Below are 24,018 nucleotides of genomic sequence, written 5' to 3'. Positions count from 1 at the left end.
TTGCAAGGACAGCTGAGAAGCTCTTCTGGGTTTCTCTATCCACTGCCTCCTACCACATGTATTGCATCCAGAAGCATCCTCTTGCCCTCTGGCAGAAGATACTGGAGCATCCATGACACCATTGCAAGTCTCCACATGATCATCTATACAGAGGCTGTCAGACTGCTTACATATACCACTGCCTCTCCCTCACATAACTGGACTAATCTGGTTTTTCCATCACCACATGAGCATATACTCCTGTGTACATACTACTTATGTACTCCTACGCCTCGACCCCAGGGTGTTGTTTTTGTGCATTTTACACTTGCTTATATTATTTCTATGTTATGATTTATTTTTTTAGGCTTGAAAAAGTTAACCCACACAACTACTTTCTTGATACATAAAACAATTACCATTTAAAAGCACATAAGGTGTTTGCTTAGAATATGTACAGTATATCATGTGTAAATAATTTCTGGTGTTTAATGAGGATATTTTAGAGTGCTAATAATAGCATACACAGATTAATGGTGGGACTTGTCAATAGGTGAGGTAATTTTAATGAAAAAAAAACTGAAATAATATCCTTTACATACTTTATTTCCAAATTCACATGTACATGAACAAGAATCAGTTATTAATAAAACACACAAGAACAATACTGACAATCACAGTTCCCAAGCTAAAATGTACAACCGCAGAAACAGGTGAGCGAGGTGAGCGACAACAGAACGGCGCATGCGCTTCCTCTGTCCTGACGTGGGGGGTAATGAGGACCCAGACCTTGGGCCCCAACAACCTGCCCAGTCACGTCTGGATCGCAGTACCCTTTTCCTCGTCATGCTCTCACACGCGGAAGGCAACTTTCCACCCGAGGCAAAAAAAAATCCAGCAGCCCACACACCACTTACAGTACACAAACCCCATCCGAGGAGGACGTTCAAAAACACACTGCCGGTCCATGTGAAGAAGAACAAAAAAGATCAAACAATTTAGCATGCAGATTATTCTGGTACAAGCATCTGCTGAACTGCCCTTGCTAGTTTTATCGCCCGGCCCTCATATTCCTTGTGAAACAGATCAAATGAATAAACATATAATACACATACATTATATAGCTAATGCTATCTATAAATCCCTTTCTCCATAACAAAGACAAGGAGTTCCCTTGCTAAATGGTGTATTCCCTCTAGCTACTATCGGCGTACTAGAAAGCGTAATCCGGATTACAGGATACACAGCGAAAAGAACGTTGATGTAAAAGGATGCAGTGTCAAGTCGCTCATATGGAACGCATGCAAGGCGCATAGATAAGAGATAAGAGTGGCCTGAAGTGCATTAGAAGTAACTACTGCGACCTCGCAGCCAGGGGCAGACTCCTAAAGCCGCACTGCTGGTTGAGGGACCGTTTTCAGGATAGCCGAATGAACAAGTGCTAATGACAATTTTTGAACGGGGTCGGTTATTTAAAACCGAAATGGATGTTTTATTCAACGGGTAATACGTTTAAGGAGTAGTGTCCACGCACCTTCCGTGCAATTTCATGAGGATCTGAGGAACATTATAAAAATTCACGACGTTGACATTTGACATGATGACAGAACTTCAATTGTGACTTTAAGAAGAATTAGTTAATGAGTTTGGCAATGAAGAAGTTCATGAGTTTGGCAATGGTTCAGTGGTTTTTGGACTTGCCACATTAGAAGGGTTTGCACGCATGAACTAAGTAAAAACGTGGCTCCTAGAGACACTCCGGACATCTACTTTGACCGCATTCACCATTTGACAACACAGTTGTACAACATAACCAATTATTTTAAGTGAATCTTTTTTTCTTTTACTAAAATCATTTCTACAATTGAATTACCACCAAAACACAGCTCTAGAGAACAGACGTCAGCTTATGGTTAACAATTAACATGGCCACAAAATGTAATTGAGAATGTTTTTGGTCGAATCTGTTATGTGTCAAATCTGCTACAAAATGCTTGCCTACAACACAAACGACCTTAATCCCCAGACTTTCAGCAACAACACTGTAATATTGTAAGTATGCTTCATGTTACTGTTCAAGAACACATGTGAGTAATCTGTTAAAAACAACTCAGGAGAGACATCAACAATGAAGCACAGACAAAAATAACTTAAAACAATAATCGTGTTTTTCATATCAAATACATCTCATATCCGCGAAATAATACTGGAAGAAGTGCCTGATAATACACCATTTTTTCTACAATACGTTCGCCAAGTCTGACGTGATCTAAGGAAATATAGGTGCAATTTAGCAGTGATGTTTGCTGTGAGACACAAAATTTTATTTTAAAAAGCCTTTGGCTTTTGAAGTGAAACATATTCCTATCAATGCAAAACTCTTTGATATGCTTTCAAACTTCTTAGAAAAATCAGGACAGACTGTCACTGTTACATTTTCTTTAGACAGCTTGCTCTTCCAGAAACAAACCTGGTCTTACATTACATCTCCAAATTCCATATTCAATTCTCACATTACGCCCCCCCCCCCCGCCCAAAAAAATAACCGCTACCAGTTACTGCTAAAAATGAACATAGTTCACAAAGACACCGAAAAAAACGCTTCAAATGAAGATTCAAAGGGACTCTTGTACGTAATGTTGAATAAAAAACATACAAATATGTAGTACCGTTTCAGAAAATATGTACGTGTATCAAAGGAAGAAGGTAGCGTGGCGAGCTCTTTCACCTTAAGAGGTATTAGCTAAATGGACAGTTTTTGTAACCACAAGTAAGTGACGATCAGGACACTTGCAGGCCTTTTACAAATTATGTTGTACAAAATCTTAACAGTGATGACCAGGGGTACTCAGCATAGGAAACTGGCGTCCTTCTGCGACGAAGCGGAGTCGGGTGGGGGTGGGGTGTTTTGGGGGATGGCGACTTTTGGATGTCTTTAAGTACCATGACCGGGTTGCGTGGGTGAAGTCGGGGAGATCACAAGCCTTGCTTAGCCAGCGAGGCGGTCACCTGGTCCGCGAGCGTGGAGAGCTGCGGGGGGTCGGCCATGTTGATGCTGCCGGAGGAGGAGACGTTGCTGAGTTGCTGGGGAGACTCCTCCAGGGAGACGATCTCGGCGCCGTGGTCGGTCCGCGCCTTCGCCTGCTCGCGAAACGATAGCTTGTGCGATTCAATCTAGAGGAGCAAGAACAGGGGAAGAAGGAAAACTCGGGTGAGGAAAAGGAGAATCTCTTTAGCGTTTGGCCCGATGGGCACGAACGTGGCGGCCCGACACAAACACGTGTTGTGCTATGATTCAGAAATGCTTTTTTGAAAACTCATCAGTTCCTTGATATTAAAGGGTTAAATATTATCCTGAGTTATTAAAAACCTAATATTTAGTATTTTTTAAAAAGTACTATTTATTTAGGCCTATATATGGGAACACGTGAATGGTCTGTTGGCATGTTTTATCCCGTATAGATAAGTGCAATGTCCCTCTTTTATACAAGACGATGACGAGTTGTATAAAATGATATGTTTGGTGCCATCTTGTGGCTAAAATGTTTAGAACAGTTTCAACAATTTCAAAGATCTTGGGTTCTAATTTAAATACAGTACTAAATATGAATGAAAAAAAAAATAACTTTGCTGGATATCACGAAAACATGAATTCGTAGCATTTTAATTAATACATTTAGAATAAGAAGGCTTGCGTTCATTTGTAATTCTAAAAATTAGTTGAGTTGACAGTCTGAGTTTAACATTGTAAAGTTGTTTCTTTAACAACAGCTTGAAAATCGTGTATAGGAACTGAAATGAGGCTTCATGTTTGCAGAAATGAAAACAAGTGAGAAGTTCGCTCAGGATGTTCTGATGTGGATTTACAAGTCTGCTGAAATACAGAGGTCATTCTCTTATACTCTCATCCGACTATTCCACTTATTTCACGCCAGGTGACTGAGTAGCTAAAAATATTCTATTATCACTTAAAATATAATACATAAATCTCACACAGGACAAAATGTTATTTGAAGTTGTTATAGTTTTGTCGTCTGAAAAAAGGTTTCCAAAGTGTTGCTACTTTAAATACCCAGTGTGCTTAGTACATATAATGTATTTAAAGAACTTCTTATTCGGACTATTTATGTATGTATTTATGTATTTCCCCAGTTAGGCTTTATGCACCACTCGACACCACTTGGAGTGGAACTCATGCTCACAACCCTCCTTAATACTTACTGGAGTTCTCAATCTTTATCTGGGGGTTGGTGAGATGGATGGGCTCCGGGGAGAGACTGCTGGATGATGGGGTTTGGGGGTCAGTGGAGTCAGGGGAGACAGAGCCCCCATTCTGGGGCGTCCTGGCACCCATATCCTGCTCTCTCTATGGATGAACCCCATGGTAGTGAGTGAAAAGCAACATGAGCAACATAAGGACCGAAACATAAGAACAAATTTGAAATGGACACAACAGAAGACACAGAAATGAAAAATGACAGATGGAAAAAAATACACTAAGAGCAAATAATTTTTTGATGGACCAAAAAACTAAATGTAATACACAAAATAATCCCACAAAAATTTACATCTAACAAAAAAAATGTAAACACAAAAGGAGCAGTTCTATGGGGTTTACAGTTAGAGATTCTGCGTTGGTATGGATCAGCAGAGTTGCATAACCTTCGAAATATTTTGTATCCGTAACTCCTCCATCATTAATTTGTGCATGGTTGCAAGAATCAAGTAGAAAGAAGTTAGTATAAACCAGTCATGGCGAGCATGCAGAAGTCGTTCTGAGGGAGGAACAGTAACTGGTTTTGGTGCAGGTGTGACTTTAGATCTTTGAAATCCTTACTGGAGTACTGGAAGTGTGTTTTCTACAGATACAGACTCAAAGGGGTTATGTGATTGGTTGTATTAGGGTGCACAGCAAACACCTTTAGCCATGAGGGGAACATTCACACAGGGGATTTTCCTAAATGCCTTCATTTTCCAATTTCACAGCTTACAGAAATGTCTTATATAGCTATATATACGTTTGGACACAGCGGACTGAAAGTATGTTATTCATAGTCTTAGGGTATTTTTAGCTGGTTTATGGTTTATGCTTCAGTTTGCTTCTAAGATATATATATATATATATATATATATATATATATATATATATATATATATATATATATATATATATATATATATATATAGTTAATGTTGATGTATATGAATGTTTTTCAATGTATACAGTATATCATTGAAATAATAATAATGACATTGTAAATGAATTTTAATTGCCACATAAAAATGATAATATATTCAAAATATATTGTTGTTGGGATATTGTAGGTACGTTTTAGGTATACAGTTTCAGTTGCTATCGTCCATTTGTGAGTTTTTGTGTGTGGAGACTATTTATTTATTTATTTATTTATTTATTTATAATATCTGTTTACCCTCTTCTGGCCTCCTCCAGCCACATGTCCGATGTTGTCTAGAGAGCGGATCTTGGACTGTGCCTTGAAATCCACCTTCTCGGACCTGATCTCGATGTTCCCTCCACCTGGGAGAAATGCAAAGAAGGATTGAAATGATATGAAGCAAACAGCATCAGGACCGCTGTACCGCTCTCACAGCAATATAAGGCTCATTATCACTGCACTGATCTGTAGAATTTGGTCTTCCAACATGCAGGTAAAACATTTGAAAACTGTGCACACACCAGGTAGTCTTGGTTTTGTATGACAAATGAACAAAGTTTTAGATTTGCTAATAATTACCACAGTCTGGTATTTAACCACATCACATGTAAATATGAGAACATGAGATACCAAACAAATTACAGATGGCAGCACAGCTACCTGGCCTGTGGTGGATGTTATCCTTTGAGCCACATTTCGACTGCACGTTGCTCAGGTCGATCTTTTTGTGAACGATCTGGATCTTTGGGGAACAGAGCAGAAAAGCAGAGGTTTCAGATGTGCAGGCAATGCATGGTGGGCTTCATGTTTTCACAACACGCAGTACACACGCAAAGGCGCAGGGGCCGAGCTGTTAGTCTAGCAGGTTTTTTCTACAGAGGCTCATTAAATAGATTAAAAGAAAAAAATATTTTTAGAAGTGAAGCAATAACCAAGCCAAACTTTTTGTAGTTTGTAAATATCTGAAGGCTCAATTCTATAATATAGTGCTGCAATGTCATCCCAAATGAACATACATAAATAACCATACATAAATAAGGCAAAACATTTTATATAAATATATATATAAATATATATATATATATATATATATATATATATATATATATATATATATATATATATATATATATATATAAAATGTTCTGTATATATATAAAAAATTAGTATATCATTTTATATATTATGTTCCCCATATTTAGATCAAAGTGCTCAATTATGCCCTAAACAGCCAAAATAACAGCACAGAGCATCTATGTACCATCCCAGAGTCCTGAAATAGAGCTGATGACTTCATCACCAAGACAACCGCCAAAGGTCATGGGGGTTTTCTGGACAAAAAACTGCCCTTGTCCTCATGGTGAGGTCACCTCCTTGTTCTGGCCAACTGTTTGCTACAAAAGGTCACTCGCCCTGCACAATTGCTCAGTGTGTGGAGCTGCAGCACTGGGGCTAGTAGTGTCCTTCACCCTGAGGGAAGAGCTAGTCCACCTCACAACCTTCTGCTTAATAACACCAGGATGTATGAGTGTGAGCCGAGCAGACAGCTGCTGAGCTCTAAGTCGAGGCCGCAACGAGTTAAGAGCTTGTGGCCTCTTGGCTACAGTGAACGGGCCTCTTTGGCTATAGTGAACGGGCCTCTTTGGCTATAGTGAACGGGCCTCTTGGCTATAGTGAAAGGGCCTCTTGGCTATAGTGAAGAAGTGATGTAATGCTACAAAATATAATTTGGCTCAGTCCAGCTGCTAATATATTAAAGGGGGCAAAGAGCATAACATTCCTATTGAAACCAGTGTAGATAATATAATGAGTAACAAATTGTTATGGACACCTACAAGAAACCTCATGCATATTAATGTAGAACATGCATATTAATATAGAACAGTGTGGGCTACTACAGCCTGCAGGAGTATTCGATAACCTGTTTACTTCATATAGTACATGGTGCGGACACATCTCAGGAAGTACTAAACGTCAGGTGATGAGTGACTAGTGATTAATGAGCATTAGCGGGAGAAAAGAGTCAGTATGAAAAAGTGCTGATCAGTGTGAGTGGATTACTAAAACCTTTGGGAGAAGATATTATTAGGCTGATCAGTGATTGGATTACTGAAACCTCAGGAAGAAGATATTAGTAGGCTGACCGGTGTGAGTGAATTACTGAAAACTCGGGAGAGGGCATTATTAGGCTGATCAGTGTGAGTGGATTAATGTAATCTCTGGGAGAGGGTATTATTGGGCTGAAGATATTCCCCTCCTCCCTTGTTTACTCACTTTTCCACCTCCGGGTTCGTGTTTGATATTGTCTTTGGAACCACACCTAGACTGCACATTACTTAAGTCCAACTTCTGATCAAGAATTTGAACCTAGAAAAGTGAACAGGTTTGGGGAAGGGGGGGAGTTATCATTCTAACAATCTGATGGACAGAGTGAACTGCCAGTGAGAAGCAGAGAAGAATCCAAAGGAGGGAAGAAAAGGAAGCCACAGCCCACTAGCTATATCATGAAACACAACCATCCTCTTCCTCACTGCAGAAGGCTAACAAGACAGATGTGTGGAACTTTGAGCTGTTGCTTTTTTACTACCAATGACAGAAAAGTGGTATGGAAAATACACAAGTTCAGACTATTTTAACAAGGTTTTCACAAATGGTCATAACTTCAGGAAGAACCAAGACTGGAAGGCGTTGAGTTCATCCCATAGTTACTCACATTGCCACCTCCGGGAGCGTGTTTGATATTGTCTTTGGAGCCGCACTTAGACTCAACATTACTAAAGTCCAGCTTCTGATCAAGAATTTTTACCTGGAAGAGTTCACAAATGGAGGAAGAAAAATAAAACAATGATCTCTTCTGTGATGTCGGAAGCAGCAAGAACTGCAATGGAGGGCCAAATAAAGAAGAGAGAGCAGAGAAAACCAAGACAGAACCACAGAAACTGTTTTTCTGCCTCTGATAAGACAAATCTTGTTTATGAATAGGTCAGTATTGGTAGGATTAATTTGGGTACAAACAGACTGCATCAGTAGGGACAGGTCAGTGATATTAACCATTCTTTTTTGGTAAGGGGCAAACATGTGAGGAACAAATGGTCATAACTTCAGGAAGAACCAAGACTGGAAGGCGTTGAGTTCATCCCATAGTTACTCACATTGCCACCTCCGGGAGCGTGTTTGATATTGTCTTTGGAGCCGCACTTAGACTCAACATTACTAAAGTCCAGCTTCTGATCAAGAATTTGGATCTGTATGAGATAAACGTAGGGTAGCATTCATTACAAAAAATCAAAGCTTTCCTGTACATTATTTCCACTAACAGGAAATTTTTGTTTTAAACTTTTTTGGACTCAACTAGTCCAAATGTATCTCTTATACTTAAAGTACACTTATGTACACTTATGTATCCTATGACTGCACAACAGTATTTCAAAGGCAGATGTTGTCCATTTAATTCCAGAAACTTTGCTGTATGAATAAACTATTACTCAATATTGCCCATAAAAACCCATAGTCAACACAATCCTTTGCTCTTTGATAGCTTAAACACTGAAAACAAGAGGGCTACTGAGAGCAGAAGTGTACTGTGAGTGGTTTGTGTCCTCTGACTGCAGTACCTTTCCTCCTCCAGGAGTGTGCTTAATGTTGTCCTTAGAACCACATCTGGACTGAACATTGCTGAAGTCCACTTTCTTATCCAAGATCTGGACCTACAAGGAGGCACAGATGAGCAAAGAATGACAAGTCACATAATCGCAAACAGAAAGCCGGCAGCTGGGAAGTTATTTTTTTTAGTTATATTTTTCATCAGTTTTTATGCAGTCGATTGATGTGTTTCTAGTGATCTTAACTGGAGGAAGAACAAAGACCATGAATCAACTTGTGGTTACTTACATTGCCACCCCCAGGTACATGTTTCATGTTACCCTTAGAGCCACACTTAGCCCTAACACTACTAAAGTCCAACTTCTGATCAAGGATTTGGACCTGTAAATGTAGAAAATGGGTAAAGACAGAGAGAGAGAGAAGACAGGGTTTGCAGGTGTGTTTGCTGTCTGTGCTTACATGCAGTGGACTGTATGGAAGTCAATAAAGTCTGCATTATGGTGCATTATGGTGCATTCCACAATGCCCTTCATGTGATCTTTGTGCAGAAGTCCAGACCACACCAGGTTGGAAGCAAGTGACGGCGGTGGGGATTACCCGGCCTCCTCCAGGCTGGTGTTTGAGGTTGTCCGTGGAGCAGACCTTGGAGCGCACACTCTTGAGGTCGGGCATAGGTGTGGTGGCAGTCACTAGCGGAGCCGGGGAGCGGTCCTTCAGTGAGCCAGGAGACTTGGGTGTAGAGCGGATCACCGCCACTTTCTTCACCTCCTTCCCCGCTGGGGGCTTGCTGCCCAGAGCTTTGCTGCCAGGGGACTTGGGGGTACCAGGACTGCTTTGCCCACTGGCCTCAGGGGTCTTAGGCGAGTCTAAAAGCACCAAAGATGTGAAATCGTACATTGTTATTGAGTGTTCTGTCATTGTTTGACTTTTTTTCTTTTAGTTTTCTCTCAACTTCTTAAAATTCTGTTATTACAGACTCTTATATTTCTTATTAAAGTGAGATAAAGGTTAATAATATCAGTCTTATGACCATATTTTTGGGGGCAGATCAATACTGGGTGTTCTGATGATACAGAATAAATTAAAATAATTATTAAACATTAGATAATTATGAGATACATGACATTTAATCCTAAATCCCAAAGAATTCCTTTACCTTTTCCATTTTTGGATGCTTTCTTCGGATCCACTTTCACTGTATTGAAGCAATATGAGCCAAAGTCAGGAGGAGTAAGGCAGGAGCAATAGGGCAGAGGCAGTAAAGCAGAGGCAGTAAAGCAGGGGCAGTAAAGCAGGGGCAGTAAAGCAGGGGCAGTAAGGCAGGGGCAGTAAGGCAGGGGCAGTAAGGCAGGGTGCTGGGGCTTTTTCTGGAAACTCAACAATAACATGGCTTTGGCCACCATCGGTAATGACTGCGTGGACGGCTGTGGCTCATACTGAGCTGCGGGCTGGTTGGGTCACTCACCTGACTGGGGAGGAGTCATAGCAGGGATTTTGGTTCCTGCTGCATGAGGCCGGCCGCTGCCCGGAGCCTGACGGCCAAAAGAAAACACAGAAGATCACTGCTGATGTGACACACAAGTCTTGTTTACTGCATTTTGTGAGTGGATAAAATGAGTGGTGAACTGTTCTGTTCTGAAGAACCCTCTGCTACGGAGTACTCAGAATGCATGATGAAAGCATTTAAGCATATATGTATGTATATAGGTCATGTAAGCATATAGGTCACTCCTCGATGCAGATGTATAACTGGTGTAAATCCATGGTCAGGGTTAATTTTATTATGCCAAAATTACATAAAGCATATAGGTCATTCCTCTATGCAAATGAGATGGAAATATACAACTGAATAAAGGGGTTTGGGTAGGGTTAGCGTTCTGTTGTTAGTCAAAGCTGAAAAATAAACCATTATCAAAATGTTGGTGTGGATTAAACCATTATCAGTGGGAGCAAGGGGAACTCACCCTTGTGTGGGATTCCCTGGGCACTGTACTGACAGGTGCTGAGGGAGAGCTACTGCAAGCTGGGGACTTTTTCACAATAGTGGAAGGTCTTTTTAGGGAGGAGGGTCTAGTTTTTGCAGGAGGTGCTTTGGTGGTCTTTATACCATAAGGGGAAAATGGAGCAAAGATGAGAAATCAAAGGGGTACAGATGGAGAGTGAAATAATGAAGTGCCACAGTGTGGGATGGGCCCTAAAGCAGAACAACACTGAAGCACTACATACCCGTTTCTCCACATCATTGTCAGTCTTGGGTTGAGCTGCAGGATGGAGAACTTTGCATCAAAACAGGTTTTTGAAAAGGGCATCATTGTTTTCCCTAAAGCCAAATGGACACTACACGACTTTCAAAATCTCAGAATCACTAGACTGCTCATACTTACACCATGTATATCACCTGCTGTTGTGTCTACATGGAGGATTGTTCACTACACGAACATTGATGAGGTTCACGCACTACATGATCTGCCAACTGGCATCACCAGTGAAGAGCAGCTTGTGTACAAATATTGCTTTCCCGAAAATACACATGAGAACTACATTTGGCCATGATGGCACATGAATAATTGGCTGTAGTACTAGAAAAACAAGGGCCATTTATTTTTAAGTGTCACATTTAGATATCTTAAGTGGCTACCAACCAACAAGCTGTGAATTTCTTTGCTACTTAGGTCAGAAAACATGGGATTCAACAAGTTCCCTCCCCTTTCTATGTCTGTAGTGAACTCATTAGAATTAATGTATAGCAATGGGTATAGTATAGTATTGTATAGTATAGTAATGGGTATTGTTCTGTTGTTGGCTGCAGAGGCCATCACAAAACTACACAAAAATCAGTCCCCAGTGTCAGAACGGGAGAGCTGAGTCGATAAAGTTAATTTTGGATGTCAACATCCTAGCTACAGTCAGCAAAAATCTGTACTTGTGTGCTGACCTCCTTGGGTCAGGTTACCAAAGGTTAACTAAATGATAACATCTATATCTGGTAAAATTGCAAACGAGTAAATATTTAAAAATATGCGGTGTGTTTCTGTTCCCAATTTAGCGCTAGCTAATGCTAACAGTTGAGGTAATATTAGACGCTATTTTATAGAAATGTTTTGCCGTTACTTGAGATTCACAAGTCGTTTATGACTTGTGTGTCACTGATGCCACTGCACCATATGCCATGTCCCATCCCCTGTATATTAATATGTATATTAGTGTGTGTCACTGTTTGAATGAGAAGAGACATTACCTTAGAGCAAAATGTTGTATATTGCAGATTGCTAATTAATTACATAAAGAAGGGTCCAGATCTTTTTGACTAAGTTCAATTTAGTCTATTTCTTCTCATCATTCAACTGTTGAGAATTATTAAAAAGTGAAACCTGGAGTACCACGTGCAGCTCAGTCTAAAAACACTGTCATTCCTAAAAATACAATTAATCTCTCTCTTTCACAAATGCTTCTCCAAATGGTATTCACAAAAACAAGATATCTGTCTAATAATTTGAGCATTTCTTAAGGTATACACTCTCTCATATTCCCTTTGGCTCCAGCTTATTACTGCCTATGACGTGACAGAGTTACTCACACTACAAGATTTGACAAGAATTTCAAACATGTTTGAAATACTTTATGGTATGTTTCAATTCTCAGACCAGGAAAATTAGTGAAACGCTAAACTGTTCATATTACACAAATGGTGTAGCACCATTTCGTGGTGGGCACCTTCAGCGTTCTGCTGCTAAGTTGAGGGGTTTCGTCACCAAGCCCTAAAATTTGTCTGCAGCCTATAAATCAGGGCTAAAATCGTGTAGTGTGCACCCAGCCTAGGAGTTGTCCTATACCACAGTGGATACATGTACCATGGTGAATTCATATTTATTAAGGTTTCCCTGTGTTCAGTGCACTGCATATGAGCATGCGTGAAGGATTCCTGTAGTCCTGTCCTTGTAACAGCTTGTCTATGAACATTGACAAAAAAAACACGGAAACACACTCATGCAACCGTGACATGCTAAACGGCATTCGTGACAATTTGGCCAGCAAAGACAGCTTTGTTCAGTCAGTGCAAGAATGGGCTGCAAGACCACCAGCCAAGAGCAACAAAAGCAAGAGAGGGTGACAGAAAAAAGAAAAACAAAACATTTGTGTGACAACAGGTGATTTCCTTCAATGTCATGTTATTTCTCACGGGACACTCTTTTAGGGGAGAAAGACAGTGCTGCACCGCTAAGCTGCTCACTGAAGCAAATATGGAGGGGCACAAAGCAGGAGGGACTTCACTGGGATTTGTGGGTAAAACATGGCAGCACAGACCTTTGAACTGAGCCACGGGCATGAGAGATTTTCTAGCCGGTGAACCATGGGTGGAGCCTGGAGTCCCAGCTGAGTCCTCAGAAGGCTGACTGGGTCCTCTTTTCGAGTCCAGGTTTTTGGGGTCATGTGGCCCTAGAGTTCCCTTGGCCTCAGCCGAGGCAATGCTAGCACCCATAGTAGCTGTCAAGGAAGGGCCCCTTACTGGTTCAAATCTGACTTCTTTCTGCACATGTCTTTGCGGTAGAAGCTGAGGTTGACAAGTTGTGGCCTGTGGTACATCGTCATGATAACTCTCAGAAGAGTCGATGGAAACTTGGGACAAAATTTGTTCAGGACATCCAGTGGAAGCTGAGGCCTCCTCATTTTCTTTGAGCCTGTCTCCAACAGTTGTGAGATCTTCCAGGGCAGAACTACGTATTAAAAAGGAAACAGGCAGGCCATTCTCCAAGGACAGGCTTCGGGTCCGATCGGGACTGACGGACCCATGGTGTGGTGGCTTCCCTCGCCCAGCCCAGCTTCTCTTTAGAACGTCGTCTTCTTCTTCTTCTTCTACTTCTTCTTCTTCTACTTCTTCTTCTTCTTCTGTTATCCTGTGGCCTAGAAACCTTCGACCTGATAGTAGCCAGTGTTCTTCATAACTCCGAGAAGTGAAGCCCACTGCTAAATCTAGAAACATAGCCACCATTTGTTCAGTGATGTCCAGTAGGGTCCAATATGGTCTACTTGAACTCACCAAAAACGGCCCCTTCATTTTAGCTCCTTTATGCTGATGTCATCACAGGCATCATAGGTCAAACTACTGCCTGTTAAATAACATACAAACCCCTCATGCCCCCTTGCTGTAGCAAGAGAGGGCAAACTGAACATGAACAGTACTCAGTCAGACATCACAGACAAGAGGGGAGATACAGTGGAATGATACAAACAAGAACAAACATCACAAAGCCGTTTGCTGGTCTTGATAAAATAACAAACAGTACTTATGAAATTGCTCTTTAGTATAAACATACAGAAGAGCAATTATTTTGACAGGTGCAAAAGGAGGGTAGTTTGAGACTTGTGTTCATTTAAGACACTAAGTTACAAACACTAATTTATAGTTTGCATCAAATGCACCTTGCAGTTCACGGTAATGACAAAAGTAACAGTGACCGTAAAACCTTAAACCTTTACCTTGCACTAGTCAACTACCTCACAATAAACAGTAAAATTACTCTGAGACAGGTTTGATATAGCAGATTTGAAAAATGCTTAATTCACCAATACATTTATAAAAAAAGAATGTGCTTTATCATTAAGAAAAATGGTTAAAAAGGTTAAAGGTTAAAAATACCTGTTGAAGATGGGGCTGTGGATCCACCCACATGGTCATGATATGGCAGGTGTCAAAGGGCGAAAGAAGACATGGATATTAGAGAATCACATCTCAAACCTCCTTATTTCACCAATGCACTGAAAACATTTTGTTAAAGTCACACCAGCAAAGAAAAGCGCAATTGCCAAAGGGTCAAAGCATTCAACATTCAGAAGTTCACCTATGAAACACAAATGTTTACAGGAAATACACAAATAAAGAAATCATAAATATTAAATTATAAATAAATTGTGGATAAGAGGTTGGCAAATACTGTAAAAGTAAAAGCAGGATTTTCCCCATGAAATAACATGTACTGCTATCATTAGTGTTGTAATTAAAATTGTATTTCAATAACCATAATCTTCTGCCATATATCTTTACAATTCTCCAAGCATATTTAAAATGCAGTGCAGATACAGCTGATGTTAAACAAATGTTTTGGTGTTGTTAAAAGTACTTTAACAGCCATGTTAAAGTACCATGTACAATGTATTCTGTGTTTGCATGATATAGCAAACACATGCTATATCTTAGTTAACGCACCAGTAACATTAACAAACATAACAAAGTGAATTTGATTTTAGACCACATTGATTTTAGACCAGTTTATTTTCTTATTTTATAAAATTAAACAATATTTGGAATATTTTGGAATGTGCATAATACTTACAATCAAGTATAGTTACTAATTCTGTTTAAAACAAATAAAGAATGGATGGATCATGATTCTACTTTCAACCATCATCCATTGATTTATTTATTTCAGTGTGGGTGGATGAAATAGACCCAGGCCCAGAAAACACTGAAGAAATAAATGTTTGACAACGCAAAGCAGCATTACCGCAAACCAAGCAGGCTGTGTATATATAAGAGAACCTTCCAGGCACTGGAGGGGGAGGGGCGGATTGAGGAGAGTGAGAGATAGATTGAGGAGGGTCAGGGATGGATTGAAGAGGAGGAGGGGCAGATTGAGGAGGGGAGGGGGCAGTCTGCAGACAGAACCAAAAAGCTGTTAACTGCTGCAGTTAATAACCAACCCAAGATTAAACCAAAGCATTCCAGCACAATACAAAGTACAATCATGAAACACGGCATTGCTGCCTGTGCCTACCACACTGCAAACTAGAATCACCAGGAGCAGTCTCTGAATCACCAGGAGCAGTCTCTGGATCACCAGGAGCAGTCTCTGGCTGAGATCCTCTGCATGTTTCTGTATAATCCAGCGACCCCTCTATTAGAGAATTACTGAAACTCAGTTAGAGACTCCAGACAGCTGGTGCTCATGTTAAGTTGTAGTTTAACTCATTCAGGGGGGAAAGTACAATTAGGCAATTGTAACTTCATGGTCAGGATGGCACTTCACATCATAATCATCTTTTTAATTCCAATGGTCATTTACAAAACTAGGGAAGGCTAAAAGACTGAAGGAAATGACAGTGCAGGTCAGGTTGGGATGCCTGTAAGAAGCACACCCATGAATTATTTACATTTACATTTACATAAACCATCTTTGAAATTTGGAAAAGGAAACAAAACAAAACCTCTAGCTGTAGAGGAAAATATGTAAGTAGTCAAAAATGATTTTAAATTAGATGTTTAAACAAACATTTAAATTAGAGTAGCATAATCAAAGACTGCTACAGAGTAGGCAGGGTTTTATGTGCATACCGCAATTTTCCTCCTCACCACAGATGGTGCTCTCACCCTGATCATGATTGTGGGCTAAATTGGCTTCTTCATCGACCTGCTCCTCTGAAAATTCCCAAAGGACAAACCAATCGGTTTTAAAATCTCTAGGTAACCACCAGAGCAGGTCTTAGATGCTTCACTAGTCTCTAGAAAACTACTTCAGGGAAGCCAACACTGCAGTCTTATAGCCAAAGCTTTCTGCCTATGTGCAGGCTTGGTAAAGCTGCTATTTCATAGAAGGCAAGTAAACTAGCCAAATGAAGAATAAATAGCAAGTACATTTTAAAGGCAGCCTGTATAAATTGTATAAATTTATAAATAAATGCACTGTATAAATTATTATTATTATTATTATTTATTATTATTATTATTATTATTATTATTTTGCTTGACATGGAAAATCCAAGTTTGCACTTTTCCACTGTCTTCACCCAAATAATCAAATAATTCACATATAAATTCTACTGAAACATGAAAGACTTTTTGAACATGAAACAAAACTCACATTTGTTTAGTAGTGCAAATTAATAAGATTCAGACATTTATACATGTATTGGTTTTCATATAGTCTTATATATAGTTTATACAGTTTACACCAGCCTGCACCTCCACACCAGAAGGGGCACTCTTATTTCTAGAGATCTCATTCTCTGCTATTAAAGCATCTCTTAGTTTGGCTGGATTGTTTTGGGACATCTCTGTAAGAAAAGACAACATGGAGCAAAATGTACAACATGATCTTCTCAGCAGCCCTAAAAATGTCAATTTTAAGGCAAACAACATATAATATTCCCCAGAATAACATATTTAATTTAAAAAATGGTCAGTTCAATAATTGCCAGCCTCAGTTCAATAATTCCTTTCTAAGAACTCAAGCAAGCCCTATCACATCTACAAAAGATAATCCTTTAATAAAAGGACAGGAGCACCATTTACTCCTGAAATTTTAACAGTGCGACCATTCGTTGCATCTGTTCTGTGTTGTTGACATTATGGCCGTGCTCATAGCAAGTGAATGTGTGTAACACAACGGACAGCATTATGTGTGAGTCGACCCTGCTGCAACGGACTGTGGGTCCGTACCATGACTCCATGACTTGCCCCTTCCTTTGTCTTTCGATGGTGTCAGTGGCAGAGAGGCAGAGGATTTACGACGTTATCTATGATCTAAAATGGCCATACTTAAGACAAAGCTCCAGCTTTTACTGATCGTATTATTATCTCCACCCTTAGCTTCATGCCACTGAGGTTGGACGCCCATAAATGATTCAATGTTTTTAGCACTGGATAGCATATTTGGCCCTAGCAGAAGCAAGCCAATGGTTGTAGAAGGCTCTTCTTACAACGGCTCATCTAAACAGATAAAGAGTGCTGTTATTAATGCTTGCGACTGAAAGAGATGGCAGTGGTGAATTTAAATAAAGTTTATACAACCAGGGATTTACATTTCCTGGAAAGCTTCGAGTTTACTTGATGACCCTGCTTGTTGCAGAAAGTTGTCTTTCAATCTCCCAGGGCCATTGAAAACAAGTTGCATTGCTGTGGATTTCTCAAAGGCCAAATGTCCCTGTGAACAATAACACACTATACCACAGAAATACGCACAGATACAAGTTTATAACAGTGAATTGTGAATCGGCACCAGACACAGCATGAGAACGCTTTTGACCCAGACGCCTGGATTATGGGACAACGCATGCAGCCACAAAGCCTGGATTGAGTGCCCGATTAAGCATGCCCTTGTTGTCTTTGTGTGAAGAGATTAAAATAAAAGGCCATCCCAGGAAGCTGCTGTCACTTCAGCTGAGTCACAATGCGAGAATTGATATCCCTGAGAAAAATGGGACAAGTATTCCGATCTTCATACTCCTACTTTAAAGTACATTTAGTCCAGCTAAGAGGTTTCTAGTGGAAGTAGTGGGAGGTAGCTGTACTAATTAGGGCTTTAGAGCAATCGCCTACATGGGGTGTCATGACATTAGACATCCAACAATTAATTCTGCACTAATGTGTCTGGAGGTCATTTTGAGAACCAAACCATTTCTTCACCCATCTCCAGATACAGTAGGAGAGATATGGGCTGTCTGATTGTACCTATCACAGCTCCCCTATTACATCATACTGCCACATAATGCTTGTTCTGAATATCAGCAGTTTCTGCTCTCCGATTCAATTAATCCAGGTCTGTCTCAAACTTAGTGCTATTCTGGTAGCTTGTTCATGCCCGTGTCCCCTTCAGAGACAATTACATTTGTCCTTCCTCTTTATTTAGCCTGTGGTAAAAATATGCCTCAGACCTAGCATCCAAAATACACTACTACTCTTAAATGAGAATTAGGCAGTGACAGAATGACCAAGTAGTCATTTCAGGTCGAGCTCCTGTTCGTCTGGAACAAAGCAAGAGCTGAATTTTCTGGCATTTTCCTCACCTTTCACTGGGCCGTCTCCCATGTGGCCCACCGCGACGCCATTCTCCTTATGGAATTGGTTGCCATGGATATGGTCGTTGTGGAGGACGCCATGGCTATTGGGCGAAGAGCCAAGTAGCTCATGCTGCTGGTCCATGTTTGGATTGGGCTGTTGGGGGTGGGGGGGTGGAGCCAAAGACAAAAAAGAGGCAATAGGGAGACAGAAATGAGAATATGGACAGATTAGTCAATATGTTAATGGTTCGCTTGGCACCAGTTCACATTCTAAGTGCGAAAGAGATTAATGCAAAAAAGAAGAGGTCAGTTTCCAGCTTCATCTGATCTCAAAGCAGGCAGGAAAATCTATACACGCCCTGATTTCCAAACAGGAAGAACCCCCTACACCAGCAATAAGCCACTGTGTAATGGCATGCATTGGTAATGAGCCGCCTACCTTTCAGAGTGTCAGTCCTTTATGGTCAACACGAATCATTCACAAAGATCATCTGTTTCCGCCTCCTGTTCGGCAGCCTAACGCTAACTCAATGTAAACAGAGCTAGGGAGACATGTGCTCACCAGGATATTTATAAGTGCAAATATCTAGACCTAGCTTAGGGTTACAAACACGCTAACCAAAATAGTGCAGTCCAGTCTCATCTCTAACGCTGACAGCCAACAAGCTAGCAGTTACTCCTGACTGAGACCACCTATTTTATTGTAGTACCAAAGGCCCATGCAGACACAACCAGATTTAACTTAGTGATTTTTTGTGAATAGTCTTCCTCTTGAAGATTGGTCGCAAAAAATATGTTTATTTAAGGATGGTGCAGTCCAGACTACTAAAAGACCACTTCAGTATGCAAATCACATAATTTACATTTGACTAAGAATCGATGTAGCTGTATGAAAGTTCTATATATTCAAAACTTGTAAGTCGTATTTAAAAGCAGAAACGTGGAAAGACAGTTCTACTCTAGATTCTGGACATTAAGGGAGGCAATAGACCAACATAAACTAACATGGTACAGCATTTGTTTGGATTTTCCTCATGACTCCGTAGCTCATCTGATCTAAACCCTCTTAATTACAGGGCTGATGTTTTTAAGGGTGCAAAAATATTTTTGAGGAATGCATCTGAGTAATGTTTACATTTAACATTTGACAACATTTGTTCAGACTCGGGTTGAGTTTGCCAGGTGATTATGAATGTCTGCTATTATTATAAGAGATCTGCTCCTCCACAAATATCAACTTTTAACTTGTAACCTCTCTGTTTCTCTGACACGTCATCCACAGGCACACGTATACATACACACGTGTCCACGAGTATGTTACAAGAACAGCCCAGCCCTCAAGGCAAATTCTGACATCCCTTCACCCTCAGTACCAACAGTCTTCCCTTTCTGCATGTTCCCCAGGGCCCTAGCCTCCAAGTTCAGACATGCAATAAGAAATGTGGAGGCTGGAGCATTTCATCCATTAGAAAGAATCTACCCCATGGGCATATGCTTAGAGATGCTACGTGACACAAGGGAAAAAGACCATGCTCTCATCTATAACTTATTGACCTCAATGGGTTCCTGTACAAACATCTGTCTAGACATACAAGATATGGGAGCCCAGACTTCTTTTGTCCCCAACAATTATGGGAAATCATGAAAATTGGCCCACCGTGCAACAGTAAACTGTACCTAAGAATGAATTGACATAAGATCTAAGAATGCATTTATAGTTATTCTCATTACCAGCAAATGAAGCAAGATTCTGTAATAAATTGCTTTTCTGATCCTTATATTATTGTGAACCAAACACAAAATGTGAGAGCCGCACAGAAAATGAGAGAGAGAGACAGACAGACTAAAATAAATGAGAGATACTGTGGGTCCATCCTGGTTTTGAAAGGACATTCCGGTATCTGGTGGGAAAATTCTCACCTGGTCAGAGTGCTGCTATGGCACACAGTGCCTGCAGATGTTTGCACAAGTATCCGGCAGCTTCGGGAGAACCTCCCCTCCTCCCTCACCAACAGCCTACCCTGGCAACCCTTGCTTCTGTGTGGCACTGTGAGAGGTTTTCAGCACCCTAACAGTTTAATAGGTCATCAATCATGCAAACACTCAGGCGGGGCAGGAGAAGCCCGTCTTGGGTTGAAAAATGGCCGTCCAGTTAGTGCTACAAGAGTTCCATCTCCACAGGCAGTCCACAAGCATCTGATAGCTACTTGGGGAGGTGTGCTGTATTTTCTAGTATTTTGTTGCAGGGGGAGGGAACTAAAGTAAACTTTAAGAGCTCCAAGTGTGCATATGTATGGGTATGGGCTGGGAATGAGAACCAGGCAGAGTGGCTGTTTTTTGTACAAATCCAAACAGTAGGTGAGGGAAGGTGAGTGTGTGTGTGTGTGTGTGTGTGTGTGTGTGTGTGTGTGTGTGTGTGTGTGTGTGTGTGTGTGTGTGTGTGTGTGTGTGTGTGTGTCTGTGCACGCGCTTGGGGGGGGTACATGATGACAGAAAGTGCAGGATCAACAAGGATATTGACATAGCACTGGAGAAGCATTCAAAGGCAAATAGAGCATGAGAGTCATCGCACATGCTCACACGCCCAAGTCTAGACATCCATCGCGTCTGTAACTGAAGAAAACCAGCCAAGACCATGAAATGCAAGTCCTGGGTTGATATGAACTTTAATGTATGAGTGGATGCAGCGATGCTTCGTTTTACGTGAAGCCCATGTTACTGTAAAGGTGTGTCTCACCAGTTTTGTTGCCTAAGGGACATTCTTCAAAAAGACTAAAGGAAACTGATGCCTTGGTTTGGTTTATAGGTTCACAATTTCCAGCACACAGTGCCACATTAATATATATGATATGTTGATGACGTGTAACAATGTAAGATATGTGCTCCCTAACTGAGTGTACATGTGAATTTCAATCTGAAGTAATTCAAATAGATTGAACACAAAGCTTTCTATTTGAAAAGAGATTACATAAAACTGTCATACTACTGGTGATAAACCACAATAATAATTATCACTAAATGCATGATCCATTCCGTGTCTACTCTGGAGGTTTATGTTATTATTAAATACACTGTATATCATTGTTCTTACATTAACGGGGCTGCTGTGTCACCTTAAAGAAAGGCTAATATGGCTCATGTGTAATGATGATTATAAATCCTGTATAAGATGGCACAGGAGATTCACAGGGCACCCTTCGAGCTGGTATCTGTTTGTTTAGCCAGTGTTACACTGCAAAACATTCCTCTCTGTTGGGGGATTGCATATATGTGAATGTGTGTTGTGTGTGTGTGTGTGTGTGTGTGTGTGTGTGTGTGTGTGTGTGTGTGTGTGTGTGTGTGTGTGTGTGTGTGAGTGTGTGTGTGTGTGTGTGTGTGTGTGTGTGTGTGTGTGTGTGTGTGTGTGTGTGCGTGTATAGCGTCCAGCATGCATTCTCCATGGCTGACTTCCTAAGTATTCCTGACCTAGATTTAGTCAGCTTTTCATACTCTCTTCTCCATCTCTTGGGCCTTTTTTCTGATACACACACTGTATTCTCTCTCTCTCTCTCTCTCTCTCTCTCTCTCTCTCTCTCTCTCTTCTTTACACACTCTGGCCCTTCTGGTTGATTGCATACAAGACCCCTGACAATCACATATAAATCCACAGATAGATGGCAGAAATGCCTAAATGTTTATTTGCATGTTGGGCTTCTACAAGTTGTCAGATGGCTTTACAGTCAGAAAGTGACAGACCTGATCGAAGGTCTCCAAATGCTTATACCAGTTACATACCATTCATATACCAGTTACAACAACAGGACTACTCATGATGAAACTGTTCAGACTGTGCACATAAAGGAACGGATGCATAGTGACCAAATCAATGTTGTAGTTACGTTTTGTAACGCACAGTACTTGTTGGTGAAATTGGTTCTGTTACTTTATACCATTACTGACATTTTTATGACACTAAATAAACAAAACAATATGGCTCATTTTAAGGGTATAACAGGAAGTTCAAAATGTAATTTTAATCTCCAAATCAAATTGCAAATAGCTATGTTGTAATATGCTTCTGCCCATATTACAACATCGGTCTGCATGGTTGTTAAGGTTTTATAAAGTAGAGGTAGTAATTTGATATGGAATGACTTTAAAAAATATATTTTTATTGTGTTTTACTGCAATAAAGAAGTCAGAGGGAAGGATAATAATAAAGGAGTGAAGGAGCGTTCCTAAAACGTCCCAGCTGGACACTCTGGGATCACGTGGAATCCCATAAACGTGGAATTCCGGAATTCTGCTCGTCATGGTTCCACTGGAAGGGGTAATGGCCCCGCTGCTGCTGGTAAAACGGCACGCCCGCCGGCTGAGGGGGCTTGTGTGAAGAGACTGGTATCGCAGCGAGCTTAACCTCTTTATGGCTGACTATTGTTCCAGTTAAGCGCTCATCCAGGAAAGCAGGTCGGAAAATCCCTTGAGCAATCCCTTGAGCAAGGCACCTAACCCCATCTGCTCCCCGGGCGCCGGGCTGCCCACCGCTCTGGGCATGTATGCACCACAGCCCCCTAGTAATCAGTGTGTGTGTGTGTGTGTGTGTATGTGTTCTAACTGCACAAATGGGTAAAAAAGCGGAGGACAAATTTCGATTTGATCACAATTGACAAATATGGCACATTTACATTTTAAAAACACTAATTAGTCATTTATGTGCACCTGCATGGAGAGGCAGGTCTTAACATTGGTTTGATAGTAAGAGAATGAAAATTAATTAGGGTGGGAGTGGGCTCTGAGCAGGAGGACCAACATGGCTAATAATCGCTACTGGAAAGAATCGTCCTGAATCGCAACGAGACATTTATTTGAGAAGGCTGAATTTTGTAACCAGTTTACCAGCCAATCAGAAATCCTGCAAGGTTTCAGGGTACAATAAGGATTCGGTGCTTTCCATTAAGTACATTAATTAAGCTTAAGTTAATTAAATTAAGTTAATTAAGCTGCCTTTGCCTTTCCAAAAAAGTACCACTGATACTGATGATTAGATTATTCAGTTATAGAAATTAATGGAAGATTATATTTTCAAAATATATATTTTTGTCTACTATTATACTAATACAAGTTTGACAGTGTGCATTAAAATGATAAAATATTGTAAGACTTCACATACATGACGCCAGGATCCACCCACAACCTCAAACACCTCCCCTCAAACCTGCAGAAATCTGCGTACTGTAGTGTCTATGAAAACTTACCTCTGTTTCTAGGAACACATGGACTCATATAGACTATGACCTACTTAAACTAAACTTTACCGGGAACATATTGCTTTTTCTCACTGCACTGTCCGTAAAAGTTATGTAAAATAGAAAAAAAAAATACAATACATTTTGTTGTTGGCCAACTTAATGTAACTAAATAAAGTTTAAAAAAATCAAGTCAAAGCGATTTGGCAAAAAGATAATTTTGCATTGTAATTGATTAATTAATACATTTATATTGCTCA

At 40.4% G+C, this 24,018-nt stretch overlaps 2 protein-coding genes and 1 long non-coding RNA gene across 20 annotated transcripts in view; 1 reads left to right on the top strand and 2 right to left on the bottom strand.

Annotated features, from left to right (window-relative positions):
- Positions 1-567: 567 nt before the first annotated feature.
- Positions 568-24,018, bottom strand: part of mapta (microtubule-associated protein tau a) — a 35,341-nt gene continuing 11,890 nt past the window's right edge. For 3 of the 17 annotated variants that reach the window (XM_076987977.1, XM_076987978.1, XM_076987979.1), the window contains 16 exons: positions 18,540-18,687; positions 15,533-15,652; positions 14,398-14,412; positions 10,986-11,020; positions 10,724-10,858; positions 10,225-10,291; positions 9,916-9,954; positions 9,357-9,625; positions 9,048-9,140; positions 8,771-8,863; positions 8,309-8,401; positions 7,870-7,962; positions 7,431-7,523; positions 5,817-5,898; positions 5,412-5,518; positions 568-3,153 (listed from right to left, as the gene is read on the bottom strand). In XM_076987977.1, coding sequence (XP_076844092.1) covers positions 2,956-3,153; positions 5,412-5,518; positions 5,817-5,898; positions 7,431-7,523; positions 7,870-7,962; positions 8,309-8,401; positions 8,771-8,863; positions 9,048-9,140; positions 9,357-9,625; positions 9,916-9,954; positions 10,225-10,291; positions 10,724-10,858; positions 10,986-11,020; positions 14,398-14,412; positions 15,533-15,652; positions 18,540-18,675 — 1,668 coding nt within the window. In that variant the 5' untranslated portion in view covers positions 18,676-18,687 and the 3' untranslated portion in view covers positions 568-2,955. Of the gene's footprint in view, positions 3,154-4,200; positions 4,346-5,411; positions 5,519-5,816; positions 5,899-7,430; positions 7,524-7,869; positions 7,963-8,308; positions 8,402-8,770; positions 8,864-9,047; positions 9,141-9,356; positions 9,626-9,915; positions 9,955-10,224; positions 10,292-10,723; positions 10,859-10,985; positions 11,021-14,397; positions 14,413-15,532; positions 15,653-18,539; positions 18,688-20,453; positions 20,727-24,018 lie in introns of those variants that run through there. The other 14 variants (XM_076987980.1, XM_076987984.1, XM_076987981.1 and 11 more) reach the window with 14 other exon arrangements.
- Positions 3,052-9,434, top strand: LOC143488972 (uncharacterized). Of its 2 annotated transcripts, none has more exons than XR_013124600.1 (4): positions 3,052-3,190; positions 3,797-3,866; positions 5,432-5,649; positions 9,308-9,434. It is a non-coding gene; the product is annotated as an uncharacterized LOC143488972 (long non-coding RNA). The 2 variants fall into 2 exon arrangements; XR_013124601.1 differs by having other exon boundaries at positions 3,797-3,914.
- On the bottom strand, positions 11,027-14,385 carry LOC143488971 (uncharacterized). The gene has a single exon (XM_076987995.1). The coding sequence runs from the start codon at positions 13,813-13,815 to the stop codon at positions 12,811-12,813; it is 1,005 nt and encodes a 334-aa protein (XP_076844110.1). The 5' UTR covers positions 13,816-14,385; the 3' UTR covers positions 11,027-12,810.

Source organism: Brachyhypopomus gauderio, unplaced genomic scaffold, assembly GCF_052324685.1.
Source record: "Brachyhypopomus gauderio isolate BG-103 unplaced genomic scaffold, BGAUD_0.2 sc57, whole genome shotgun sequence".
NCBI classification, from domain to species: domain Eukaryota; kingdom Metazoa; phylum Chordata; class Actinopteri; order Gymnotiformes; family Hypopomidae; genus Brachyhypopomus; species Brachyhypopomus gauderio.
This window is presented reverse-complemented; position numbering and strand designations above follow the sequence as displayed.